At 41.5% G+C, this 12,750-nt stretch overlaps 1 protein-coding gene across 11 annotated transcripts in view; it reads left to right on the top strand.

The window, feature by feature from the left end:
- Window positions 1-12,750, top strand: part of CADPS (calcium dependent secretion activator) — a 476,722-nt gene that overhangs the window by 362,154 nt on the left and 101,818 nt on the right. For all 11 annotated transcript variants that reach the window (XM_030307156.1, XM_030307157.1, XM_030307154.1 and 8 more), the window contains one exon: window positions 11,942-12,048. In XM_030307156.1, coding sequence (XP_030163016.1) covers window positions 11,942-12,048 — 107 coding nt within the window. The remainder of the gene's footprint in view (window positions 1-11,941; window positions 12,049-12,750) is intronic.

The raw sequence follows: 12,750 nt of genomic DNA, 5'->3' as shown, positions 1-12,750 counted from the left end.
AAGCTTTGAAGGAACAGAACTCTGGTTAGCTGCGGAGCTCCATTTCATCTTCGGTTTCAGGATTTCAGTGATTTGGCCTCATGTGCTTAAAAAAATACGTTACTGAACCAAACTACTCTTCCTCTTTGTTTTTCATTTCTTTTTTCTGTTCCCTTCCCTATTGAGAAGTTTGTGTTCTTTGATGAATGTTTATCAGCCAAGATGGAGAGGAGTTGTGTCCGTGTTGTTCTTGTATGTATCGTGTGGTGAGACAGGGTGTGTGCAGAGGATGGCTGAGCGGGGGTTGTTGCTGGAAGGGTCGTGGGAGGACAGGTCTTAGCAAGTTCTCTGGCTTCGGAGATTTTCGTCTTGTTTGGTCCCCAAACATCTGAGCATATTTTGAGGAAAGCTTTAACTTAAGACTTTTTAATAAATAAAGCTCATCTCTTTTTTAATATTTATTTATTTTATATTTGATCATTGTTCTTAAGTCGAAAAAATCCTCAAAAGGTAATGATCATGCAATCAATGCTAAACATATTTCATTGAATCTAAGTTGATTGGATCTCAGATCAACTCAGAAAGCGGTTTTGTGCACGTGCCAAGCCCCGCGCTGGCAATAGGTCTTTGAAGATTCACAAACCTGTGTTCAAGACACATGAGCCTTTCTCTCCCTGAAAGAGAAAGCATTCATTCATTCATTCATTCATTCATTCATCCATTCATTCCACAAGTGCTTAGTGGGAGCCTACCATATGCCAGGTACAGTTGTGAAAGCCAGGGCCTAGTAAACAAGAGGGACGTAGCTGCTAACCTTACGGAGCATATGTGCAAATGGGCGTATAAGTGGAAATTACAAACTCAGTACACAGCAACACCGAGTAACAGAGTGACGTGCAAGAGCGCATTATCAGAAAACCATGGAAGTTCTCACGAGGGTGGTGAGCTTGAATACATCCTGAAAACTCAAGTAGAATCGGTGAAAGGAAGCCGGCATTGGCAAGTGGACAGGCATCCTAGATAGAGGGAATAATATGTGCAAATGCGTGAAACCGTACAGCTAATAAAAATAGCTAATCCTTAAAAAGTAGCTAATCCTTATTCCATGTGTATTATGTGCCAGGTATGACCATAAGTGCTTTTTTATGTATTCATTCATTTAATCTTCAAAACCCCCTTATGAAGGAGATCCTACTATCATTCCCATTTTGGAGATGGGCAATCTGAAACACAGGTTAGATAACACACCTGTTGTCACCTGTCAGTGATAGAGCCAGAATCCGAGGCCAGACGTCACACTCTTAAATGTTGTGTAATTCAGTGTGATTGCTAAGCAAGGTGAAATCATAGCAGTAATGGGTGAAAGTTGTAATGTAGGCAGGAGGCACCATCTTAGTAATAGAGTTCAGACTGTATCTCATGGTCCAGAGGTTCCTAACCTAGAATCTATGCCAACGTTTATATGCATATGGGTTTTTCAAGGGACAAGATCCACAGCTCTCACTTCCAAAGGTGAAAGCTTTTTAAGCAAGGGGGGCAGCTTGGCAATTTGAACTCCGTAAAAATCATACTGCCCATACAGTGATGGGCGGAAAGGACTGGGTAGCAGCAAGAGAATAAAACGAGACCTAAAAAGAGTTAAGGTCTTGGGGCACCTGGGTGGCTCAGTCGGTTAAGCGGCCGACTTCGGCTCAGGTTATGATCTCGCGGTCCGTGAGTTTGAGTCCCGCGTTGGGCTGTGCGCTGACAGCTCAGATCCTGGAGCCTGTTTCAGGTTCTGTGTCTCCCTCTCTCTCTGACCCTCCCTCGTTCATGCTCTGTCTCTCTCTGTCTCAAAAATAAATAAACGTTAAAAAAATAAAAATAAAAATAAGAAGAGTTAAGGTCAAAGCAGAGATGGGTTTGAAGCTTGGTATGTCCAAGGCCTCTTCTAGGCAAAACAGACCTAAATCACAATCATCGCTGTAATTGTTTCCTTCCTGATCTTTAAATCTTTTTTCTTATCCTTCCCCTCCCTCTTCAGGCTCCCGAGAGGGAAAAAGCACAAACACGCAGATTTGCAAAGCCAACCAACAGAGGTGGCTGGGCACAGCTGGCATCACCTATGTAAACTGGGGTGGACAGGTACAGAGTCCTTCAGTCAGGCTGTGCCTCAGTAGGCTACGGGACTCTGCACATGGCATTTCGGTGGGCTTATGCTTTCTGTCTGGTGGCATTATTAGAAATTAAATGTGCTATTTAATTACAGTATCTTAAAAAAAAAACATGTAAAAGGCTGCTACTCTATAAAAGAAAAGCTGTGACTCCTGCAAATGAATTCTATCATTTTAAATACATTTCGTTTAAACCGTCACACATTCTGAACCCAGCAAGCTCTGAGAAAGTCTACACTACTATTGGTGTTTTGCCTCAGTTCTTGGCTAAATACTTGCATAATTTTCTGAGCATCATAAGGATTCTACTGGAACTCGAAATAAAACAATTTTTCCTGCAAATATGCCAAGGATTTATAAAATTAGATAGATAGATGATAGATAGATAATTCAGTCTGTCCCTTAGTCCTATAAATAAGGCTTTATTATTACCCCTTTTATGGATTCAGAGAGGATAAGTGACGTTCTCAAGCAGGAATTGAACTCAGATCTTTCTAAATTCAAACACCATCCCCTTTTTGTTTTTTCTACCATGCAGCCCTTTCAACTGGGACAATCTCCATTCATTCAGTGGCCAAGTTCAAAAGTATCTACAACTTTTGATCCAGGAAGACCACAAAACACACACAAACAAACAAAAAACAAGAGGACCCCTTTCTGGGATTAGATCATTGCCCACCTCCTTTCATTGGGAAGTCTTCCTGAGGGCAGTTGAGATGCCCTAAGATTGCCAAAGAAATTAGGACTTGTTTTTGTCTGCAACTGACAGAAACCTGCTAGAGCAGGCCAAATGCATCCAAAGGATGGCCAAGCAGATTCTGTAGGGTTGAGATTCTGTATCTTTTCCTATCTCCAGTCAAACTTCCTATAGGTCCAAGGTCCTGTACATATTCAGGAGCCCCCACCCCACCCCTGGGCTGTTTTATCTGTCAGCCAAGAGATAATGGCCCCACCCACAATCCATTAAGTGGCCTGAGTTTTTTTTTTTTTTAAGTTTATTTATTTTGAGAGGGAGACAGAGACAGAGAGAGCAGGGGAGGGGCAGAGAGAGAGGGAGAGAGAAAATCCCAAGCAGGCCCCACGCCGCCAGCACAGACCCTGATGTGGGGCTCAAACTCACAAATGGTGAGTCATGACCTGAGCTAAAAGCAAGAGTTGATTGCTTAACGGGCTGAGCCACTTGAGGTGCCCCTAGTGGCCCGGGTTTTCAACATGACAGCTGATGCTGTCCAGCATTCTTTTATGTACATCTTTTATGTACAGCTCCAAAAAAAAACACTACTTCAGAACCAGCCTGAGCACTCAGGATTTGTTACACCAAAAAGTTAAATCACAATTTTGGTTCCTATGGGTTTTTTAATCTCTTTAGGCTTCATTTTTATTTTCTTTAAAAAAATTTTTTAATGTTTATTCATTTTTGAGAGAAAGAGAGAGAGAGAGTGAAGAGGGGAGGAGCAGAGAGAGAGGGAGACAGAATCAGAAGCAGGCTCCAGGCTCTGAGCTGTCAGCACAGAGCCTGATGTGGAGCTCGAACTTACAAGCTGCGAGATCATGATCTGAGCGGAAGTCGGACGCTCAACCGACCGAACCACCCAGGCGCCCCTCAGTTTTATTTTCTACAAAAGAGGCTGATGATGGTTCCTCCCCCCAGAGGGCTGTTGGAAAGATCAAAACACATATCCTAAATAAAGCATTTAGCACACTTCCTGGCACATAGTAAATATTCATTATATATATTAGCTGTCATTCTTTGTGTATTTTATTTAAAAGGAAACTTCTAAATCCAAATGTGTAGTGTAGACACATTATTTGGTTTCAGAAATGGGATATAAAACAGTGCTTCTCAAACTTCAGTATTCCCTGAAGATCTTGTTGAAACGCAGATTCCGACTTGGTAGGTCTCTGGTGGGACCTGGAAATCTGCATTTCGAACAAGCTCCTGCTTGATGCTGAAGCTGCTGATCAGGGGATTGTGATTGGGATATCAATGGAATCTAGGGGGCAGCTGATTTATCATAAATGTCAAAATATCCTTTTATCATAAATGTCAAAATAAAACATTGCAGTATAGCTCTACATACATTTGTTAACTACTCACTAAGTTCCAGGAGCTCTGCCAGGCACCCGAGCAATAAGCAAAAGCAGTCATGGTCCCTAGCTGGAAGCCTATGATAAGGTAGAGAACACAGGCATATAACAAGTAATTCCATTCTGCTGACTATGGTAAAGGGAAACGTAAGGCACTGTTGCAGGAATGCAGCACACGGAGATTTTACCTAAGCCAGGGTCTTTGATGCATTCCCAGGAAGAGATGTCCAGGAAGTCAAGGGCTGGTTCCCCAGGAAGAACTGTCTGGAGTATTCCCTGTCTTTGTTGAAGTGTTTACTTCTGTTGATCATCTTTTCAGATGCCCAACATTCTGCCCCAGTGAGCTTGTGATCATGTACATAAAGGCTTATTTTGGGACTGCATGAATATTTAATAGTACTATTGAATCAGGGTTCTTGCTATAGTAAGTGACACATAAACACACACACACACACACACACACACACACACACGAAACAAAAGTAAAAAACTCAAAAAGCTTGAGTCAGAAAAGGGAATTCTTGCCCCACATAGCTAAGAAATGCCTGGACTCAGGAATAAAAAAATTTAGTGCGTTTTGATCTCTCCAACTGGTGACAGACTTCTTCAATGTGAGTGGGAGTCACAATAGAAGGGGTTGAGACCAGCATGGTTATAGATAGCACCAGTTTTTTTTATCCTAGTGAATGACCCTAGAGGAAAAAGAATTTGCCTTTCCAGACAATTGTCTGACATTCCAGAGAAGGGCCTCATTGGCCCAGCTTGAGTGACATGTTCATCTCTCAGCCAATCCTATTGCCCAGGATGGTGTGGGGTGCTGTGGTTGGCCTGGCTTGGGTCACATGACTTCCTTTGTAGGACATTACTGGACATTCCCGCCAGAACCATGTGGAGTAAAGAGGCAGTTCTCCTGAGGAAGTTTACTGTACATAACAGAGTAACAGATGTCCACTACTGTGTCTATCCAGTTCATTTTTCTTAGGTGCAACTGTCCAGTCTTAAGGACAAAGCCTGATTTGGGGTACAAAGATACCAAGTTGGAGAAGAAACATATTATAATAACATTATTTCTTCTTTATTGATACAATGTAATTTAGGTAAAAATTACGTTAAATTATCTTAAATCATTTTTAATTGCATCAAGACGTCTGAAGTTGTTCTCTGGTTTGGAAGTTTCAGTTATGATGCTTACTATTCAGCAATTCAGTTTAGTATATTTGTTAAGTAACCAGAGGCTTTTGGTAAGAGATAGAGTTACTGTATAGTTTATATGCATTTGCAACTACAGAATCTTTGTTCTTCCATGAAAGCACTGCATTGGGCAGAATCCACTGAAGATTTCCTTCCAGCCATATTTGAGGACCTGCCCTGGGTTAGGCACTGCTTTAGCCCCCAGAAATACAGAATTCAATGGGATAGGGAGAGACTGATGTTGAATATAATTTGCTATTTTTAAGGGCCGTATGTGCTCAGTAGAGGTACCAGTAAAGGAGGTGGACCTTTGTTATGAAGGCAGGCAGTCTCTTTGTTATGACACATGAAAGTATAACTCTTGTTATGAAGGAATCTCATAAAGGCTTCTGAGCAGGAGTAGGACAGGCTCAGATACATGCTTTAGGAGGTCACTCTGGCTGCCGCATGGACAATGAACTTCAGAGGAGGAGAGGTACTGAAGGCAGGCTGGCAGTCTTTGGCGACAGTTGAGGTAGAGATGATGAGGTGAATTGCATGCCGATCCCCTTGGCAAGAGTGTGGGCACATGACGTTATACAGTGGGAGATAAAATCAGGAGATACTTTGGAGGTAGAATGGACTGGCCACGCCATCCTGTCCTTACAGGGGAGAGGCAAAATGGCTACAATGAAAAGAGTAGAGGAAATGATGCATGATTCACCCACCTCTTTACCACCATGTACTTCAAGCTGTGCTAGCGACGAAATCTTCTGAAAGGGAGTGATGAAGATGTAAGACATGAAACGTATTTAATGGATAGCGTCACTGAAGAAATCATGTGGACTTGTGAACGTGTGTTCAATGGACGGTCCATGGAGCGATCATTTTAGAGAGGCAGGGTCCTCTGGAAAGCAGGACGCGTCTATCTGCTTATTCTGTTCCTACACTAGCTCTGGTCTCCCCAGCTCCCAAATCATAGCAAACTGCTACCCGCTAGTTATTTCCAGTGATAGCATAATACCACCACTGGCACCTGCACCAACACATCAATAGGCTGGAACTTGGTAGTAAGTGGGTTTTCCATCAACCATATCCATCTCTCATTTGATATTTCAGTGACTGGCAATGCATTCACTGGAAGCAGAAATGGTCAGGTTATTTAAGGGCTAATTGGAGCGTCATCCATCTCTAATTGGATGCTTCTCTTCCTTGGCTTAGCTGAGCATGTGGAGGAATTGTCTTTTTGTTTTTCTGCAGTCACATTTAACTCTCTCTCTGGAAGCCAAGCAGATTTAATTGTGTAAACATGAGCAATGGTAATTGGGTAAATGAAGTTGGAAACCAAGGTATGATGTTTTTGTTTTGCTCTGTGAGGAAAAAAAAAATAGGGAGCTTGTTTTTCTCTGGTGGCAAACCTCACTGTCAGAATTCTGGACAGGCACTTGGCAAGAGGGAATCCCTTTACGAATTCTCATCAAGACCCACTGAGCTGAAATGTGTCTCTGCTCCCTCGGGGGTTATGGATCAGCCCAGGGACATTTCATTGTTTTATAAACCACCAGGTCAGGTATTTCTCTACATAGGTTCAGCTACCTGGGGGAAAAGAGTAAGAAGTTACACACTCAGGTAACACACACTCATCGAAAGAGCCATGAGGGTGTGTTACCAGCGACGTACCTAACTTTCAGCACAGCTGGAGGTAGAAAACCAGATTTTAACAAAACTTTAAAATACGGAGTGGTTTTTCTTTTTCCTAAAGCAAGGATCCACAGTGGACTTCCTTTAAATAGCTTTAATTCAAAACTGATTTTTTCCAAATCTGTTTATGCACAATCTTTTCCAAACAAAAGGTTTAAATAAGAGGAGAGACTGATAAATAATTTTTTTTAGTCCTGCCTTCAAAACATTGAGGTGGTCCCACGATCAAAAGACCTCATCAACTTCTGCTTTTAATAGATGGTTTCACCAGAATATTCTTATTTATCCTTATTTCTCATGTTTTTTATTAATGTTGCTAGCATTACATTTCCTATAAGCCTGAAGTAAAATTCATTTTCCCAGTTGAAAATTTAAGCAAACCCAGAAGCGCACTTGGCAATGGAGTATGTCCCCCTCACCGTGCAGATTGCTTTATAAATGAGGAACTATTAAAAAGGAGCAGGTCTAAGGTTAATGAGACACTCATTAAAGAGAGAGAATTGTAAAGCTGACAGTGCTCTGTGCCTGTATTGAAGGAGAGGCTATTGTTATAGGATGCTTGCTGTGCTGATATTGTAAACCACATGACAGATGGGTCAAGTGCTGATTACAGTATTCTAACATTTGGAATAGCAAGTAACATATTTGATAAGCTGGCAAGTTTTTATATATGATTCAACCCACAATATAAAAGCCACGAGAATTCCAAACTGAAAATAATTAAATGAGCTGGAAACAATCAGATACCACACATTTCCGTCCCCCCCCCAAAAAAAAAAATGACAGATTTTGACATGTTGAAATTCCACAAAGGGAGCAAGAATATTCCCTACCTCACTGGAACTAATAATGGCCCTTCATCTGCTTTTGTAGAGCAATTCATTCCTGCCTCCTCACAGTGTCGGGGATAACAATAAACATTTGTAGGCACCTTAGGCTTTACAGAGATCTGTCCAGCATTGTTTCATTTGCTCTTAGCATCATCCCTGCGAGGTACATAAGAAAGATATTAACATTCGCAGTCTGCAGCTGAGGAAACTGAAGCACAGGGAGGTTTAAGTAGAAGGTGTAAGGTTGCCTAAGAAGGTTAGGAAGCATGTTGAAGGGGAGAAGCCAGATCTTCCAGCTGTGAACCCGTAAGTCTGATCGTTGGGAAAAGGAAGCAGCCGTTAACACAGAGGCGTTCTTCATTGAACAAAAGTGTATCTTCTCTCTGCCAATGATGCTGCCACCATCATTCATGTGTATCCGTCTGGATAAGGGCATCCAGTATTTGCATTCAGCCTCTGAGTGTCTCGGTAGGGTGGTGCTGGTGACGCTGGTAAGAGTCCCGTCCCTTGTCGCACAATGTCACGCCTCTGTAACGTTGCAGTGACTCCTAGAAAGGAGCAGCTCTCCATTTGTGTTTTATCACATTTGCTTGTTTGGTTGTTCTTTTCAGAGTTTGTCATCTTACTTGTCACCTTTGTAAAAAGTCACTTTGTCTCTTTACTTTTTTTACTGTCTCTCCTCACCTACCTGAGCAGCCCCCCCAGCGCCTCCTGGGCCTCCTCCACCCTCCCAAACGCAGACCAGCATGCTATCTCAGAGGCTCAAAGGCATGCCTAGGCCAAAACCAAGTACTGTAAACTTCTACCGTTATTGTACTCAGCAGCTTTCTAGCTTAGTTTGCTTTTCCGTTCATTTTTCTTCTGGAAATTTTGTTTCGGTTTGGAACACTGAGCTGTGTGCGGCTCCGGCTCTCGAGTGTGACACTGTAGGTTTTGAGACAGTCGAAAGAGAGCATTTATTTCCAAATGTCCACATTTTTTTTTTGTCTCTAGCTATGTCTGACATATGCAACATTTTCAAACCTCAATGTCAGCACAAAATAACATTGTTGCATAACATTTTGCATGACGATTTTTTTTATATGTTATGAGCTTCAATTCTGTTGTATGAAATGTTTACTAAGTATATTGTAGTTCTAGTTGCCTTTCCTCAGTGCTCCAGCAGGTACACGATTGGGAGATAGGAATGTTGCAATACATCTCAAGACAGCGGAAGTGACAAAAAAAAAAAAAAAGTCACGTTTAAGCACAAATTTCTCCTTGACCTCTGCTGGGGGAGGGGGGAGGGAGGACGTGCTACAGGATTTTGCACAATATTTTCTTTAAAGACAACATCTTAGACAAGTTGTTTCCAGTACAGTTTTTGCCATTTAGCTAGTCAGTTAGCTACGCAAATGAAGAGGAAAATAGTATCTTGTCTCAGCAAAGTGGCTTGATCTACAGATAATGGAATTGCAGCTAATTAATAGTAAATGAAAATCTGCTCCATGGGTTAATTGGAAGATCAAGCATCCTAGATTAAAGGATCCTTAACCTGCTTATGTTAATGGTTGCCTGTTAAAGTAAAATTGCAAAAGGTTTTATTAAACATACTGTTTGTATATATACATCAGGCATACACATATCTGTGTACATGTGCACACACTTATAGAATGGCTGCATGCACATATACACTTTATGTGTATCTATCAATATATATTGTAGTCAATCTAAGAGTACTGCATATTAAAACAAATCTTCAGGTGGTCCTAGCTTAAGCATCTTGGATTTCTCCAGACATGAAAATCATTCACAGTTTTTTAAATAAAAGTACATACAAATGTTGGTAGGAATTATTTCATGTCTATATCATGTGTCACGCACAGCTAGAATTCCCCCTAGATTTGGTGAGTATTCCACCCAAAAGGACAATGTTCTTTATTCTTAAAGCTAGAGATTTCAAAGATGTGCCCCAAGTGGGATTTCCTGCAGATTTGTATTAATGTGCAGGCTTGTCTGGTTACTAGAAAATGTCTGTAAGTGTGTGATGTGTGTATGTGGGTGTATGTGTCGAATGGGTAATAAGCATAGGATGAGGAATTTGCAAATTGATGTGTAAATGTGAATATCAACTAATAAAAAATAGTAGCTTATGCATATTTACTGTCAAAATGCAAATACCTCATTCTACACATATTACTCAAACATATATACACAGTATGTTTGTAGAAATGCCTGAAAGTCTCCTGATGAAATTATGATAGCCCATTTATGAAATTATAAACGGGCCTGGTGCCCCCAAAGCACAGAAATCAACCTTGTCACTCTTTATCTCTCCATACAGTCATTGCTCTGGACCAGGCGATGAGCTATCAACCCTAAACTCTTCACGTGTCCTCACCCAGAGTGTCAGATATTCCCTGCCTGATCTGCACACTTATGTCCCCTGCTATCCCCTCATGCCCTAACCCTACCCAGCCATTTCTACCTGTGTGCGGTACAAACCATGGAGTGTCCCGTTGGCCTGAATCCAGAAAGCCCACTTTCGCTCCAGTCGTGGGACTTTGTTGGACTGAAACTCCCAGGACCTCGACAATCTTCCCCAACCCCATCTACCATTCTTCATTCCCATTGGCTGAAATACTCTTTATACAGTGGCTCACTGAATTTGTATTTCATTATTAAATCCCACATTACTACTCGTCTGATGTTCATTGCCTGTCTGACAAACGTACAATGGAAAATGAGACGGCCCTTTTAAATTTCTTTTGTAAATTCACAGTCACCTATTTGTTTAAACCTCATCTCCGCGCCCCCCGCCCCCTGCCCCCCCAGCCAAACAACAGCATAAACAACAAGAAAACCTTCCTGTGAAGTTTTAAGTAATTTTCTCTAGTTAGAAAAATCCTGACGCCAAAATATATCTGCTTTAGAGGAGGGGATAAAAACAAGTTCTGGTAGTCTTTTTGTGCACATATATAACCTGGCTGTGGAATCACACTAACGGGTCCTACTGCCATTTCACCCCGTGTGCTCCCAACGTCTCCGAGGCTTCAGAGTTCGAAGGTTTAAACATGAAATAGAGGATCCCCTGTGGGTTCAGACTGGTTGAATTCAAGCAATTTCATTGGCTAGGAACATCATTACATTTTAAATAAAAAGATTTCCCCCAGGAAAAAAAGTTTCTCATTTTTGGTAACATAATGACATCACTAAACATTCCTGCATCCGCTCTTGGAAAGACTCACCCTGAACCAGGGTTCCGTTTGGTCTTGGGTCAGATCAAAACACAATGCTTTCAACATAATAAAAACTAACAACAAAGAACCAGTTTTGAGCACATTGTTGCCACCACCCCCCCACCCCCCAAATAAAATTTCAATCCTACCAACCAGTGGCACAGACTACCATCCATTCCTCCAGTCCTCTACCCCCAACGCCCTTTTAATGATTCTATCCTGTCTTCTACCTAATAGCTCAGGAATGTCCGTTAGCTTTCAGTTTCCTCCCTGGACAACTTCAAACAGCCAGACGTTTGATTCTGTTTGTTCCAAATGAACATTCCAATACCTGTTAAACATGCACACCTGTAATGAAAAACAAAGCTGAAGTACCAAACGTTCAGGGACAAATCCAGGAAACAAATGTCACAGCAGTCAGCGGTCAGAGTCCTGCCTCAGGTAGCGCGAACACAGTCTAGAGAGTGATATAAGATAGTGCATTTATGCTGTCTTTAAAGAACGTGTGTACAAAATGTCACTCAATTGGAAATGGGCTGTCATAAACTTAATATAGCCTTACTATGAAAATTTGCAGCTGGAGCACTGCTTTTTCTTAATATGTATTATAATGAGGATGGTGTTAATAACAAAATGGCTTTATGGTCTGCTCACTACTAATTACGTGGCACTGAACATTTGCATGAACCTTTAGAGAAAAAAAAATTGGTGATGATTTGAAATGTCTTATCCACTAGTTCTAATGGCCGCAAAACTAGCCCGAAGCTCTCACTGAATTTTAACACCAATTCTTGTACTACAGAAAATGTAGGCCGATTAATCACTCCTGCCAAAAAGCTCGAAGACACAATCCGTCTTGCTGAACTAGTCATTGAGGTTCTCCAACAGAATGAGGAGCACCACGCGGAGGTGAGCGGGCTGGGCGGGAAGTTGTTTCTCTGGGTGTCCCTTAGCGGGAAAGTGCAGACCCCATCCTCCCAGCAATTCAAACCAACGAGATGCCTTAACACACATGTTCTTTTAACTGGCCTTGCAAAGAGAAGGCGAGTGGAAGTTTTGCAAGGAGACGCCCTTGGAAGGTCGCTTAAAACAAACAAAAAGTGGCTACATGTTATACATTTCAGCTTTAAGTTTTCAGATGTTTCTAACAACAAGCAAAAGAGGTGAGTGTATTTTAAAGATAACATGTATTCCAGCAGCACAAGGTTATCATCGGGAACACACACGATACTTTTTGGTCTTTTGTGGTTGTTGTTGTCGCCACCACTGTTGTTTTTATTTATTTTATTTGGTGTGTGGATCGCAGGCCATGTTTTTGAATTTATCTCTGTAACTTACTCCGCTCGCACGAGAGCCTTCACTGGTTAATCTCAGATGACCTAGGTTGCTAAATGCAGTGACGGAAGCAAATTATTCTCTGTTGTTCAACTTGTCGATTCTCCAACATACATCTGAATAAATACAGCCTACTTTTTCTTTTTCTTTTACGAACCACTGTCAAAACGATCGTTTTGATAATAACTGTAAACTAAGGGATTTCAAGGCTAACTAAATCCCAAAACTGCAAGGACTTCAACAACCCAACCCTTCCAAAAGAAAACAGATCCCAAG

This window comes from Lynx canadensis, chromosome A2, assembly GCF_007474595.2.
Source record: "Lynx canadensis isolate LIC74 chromosome A2, mLynCan4.pri.v2, whole genome shotgun sequence".
Lineage (NCBI taxonomy): Eukaryota > Metazoa > Chordata > Mammalia > Carnivora > Felidae > Lynx > Lynx canadensis.
Note: the sequence above shows the minus strand (reverse complement) of the source record. Positions and strands in the feature narration are given on the sequence as shown.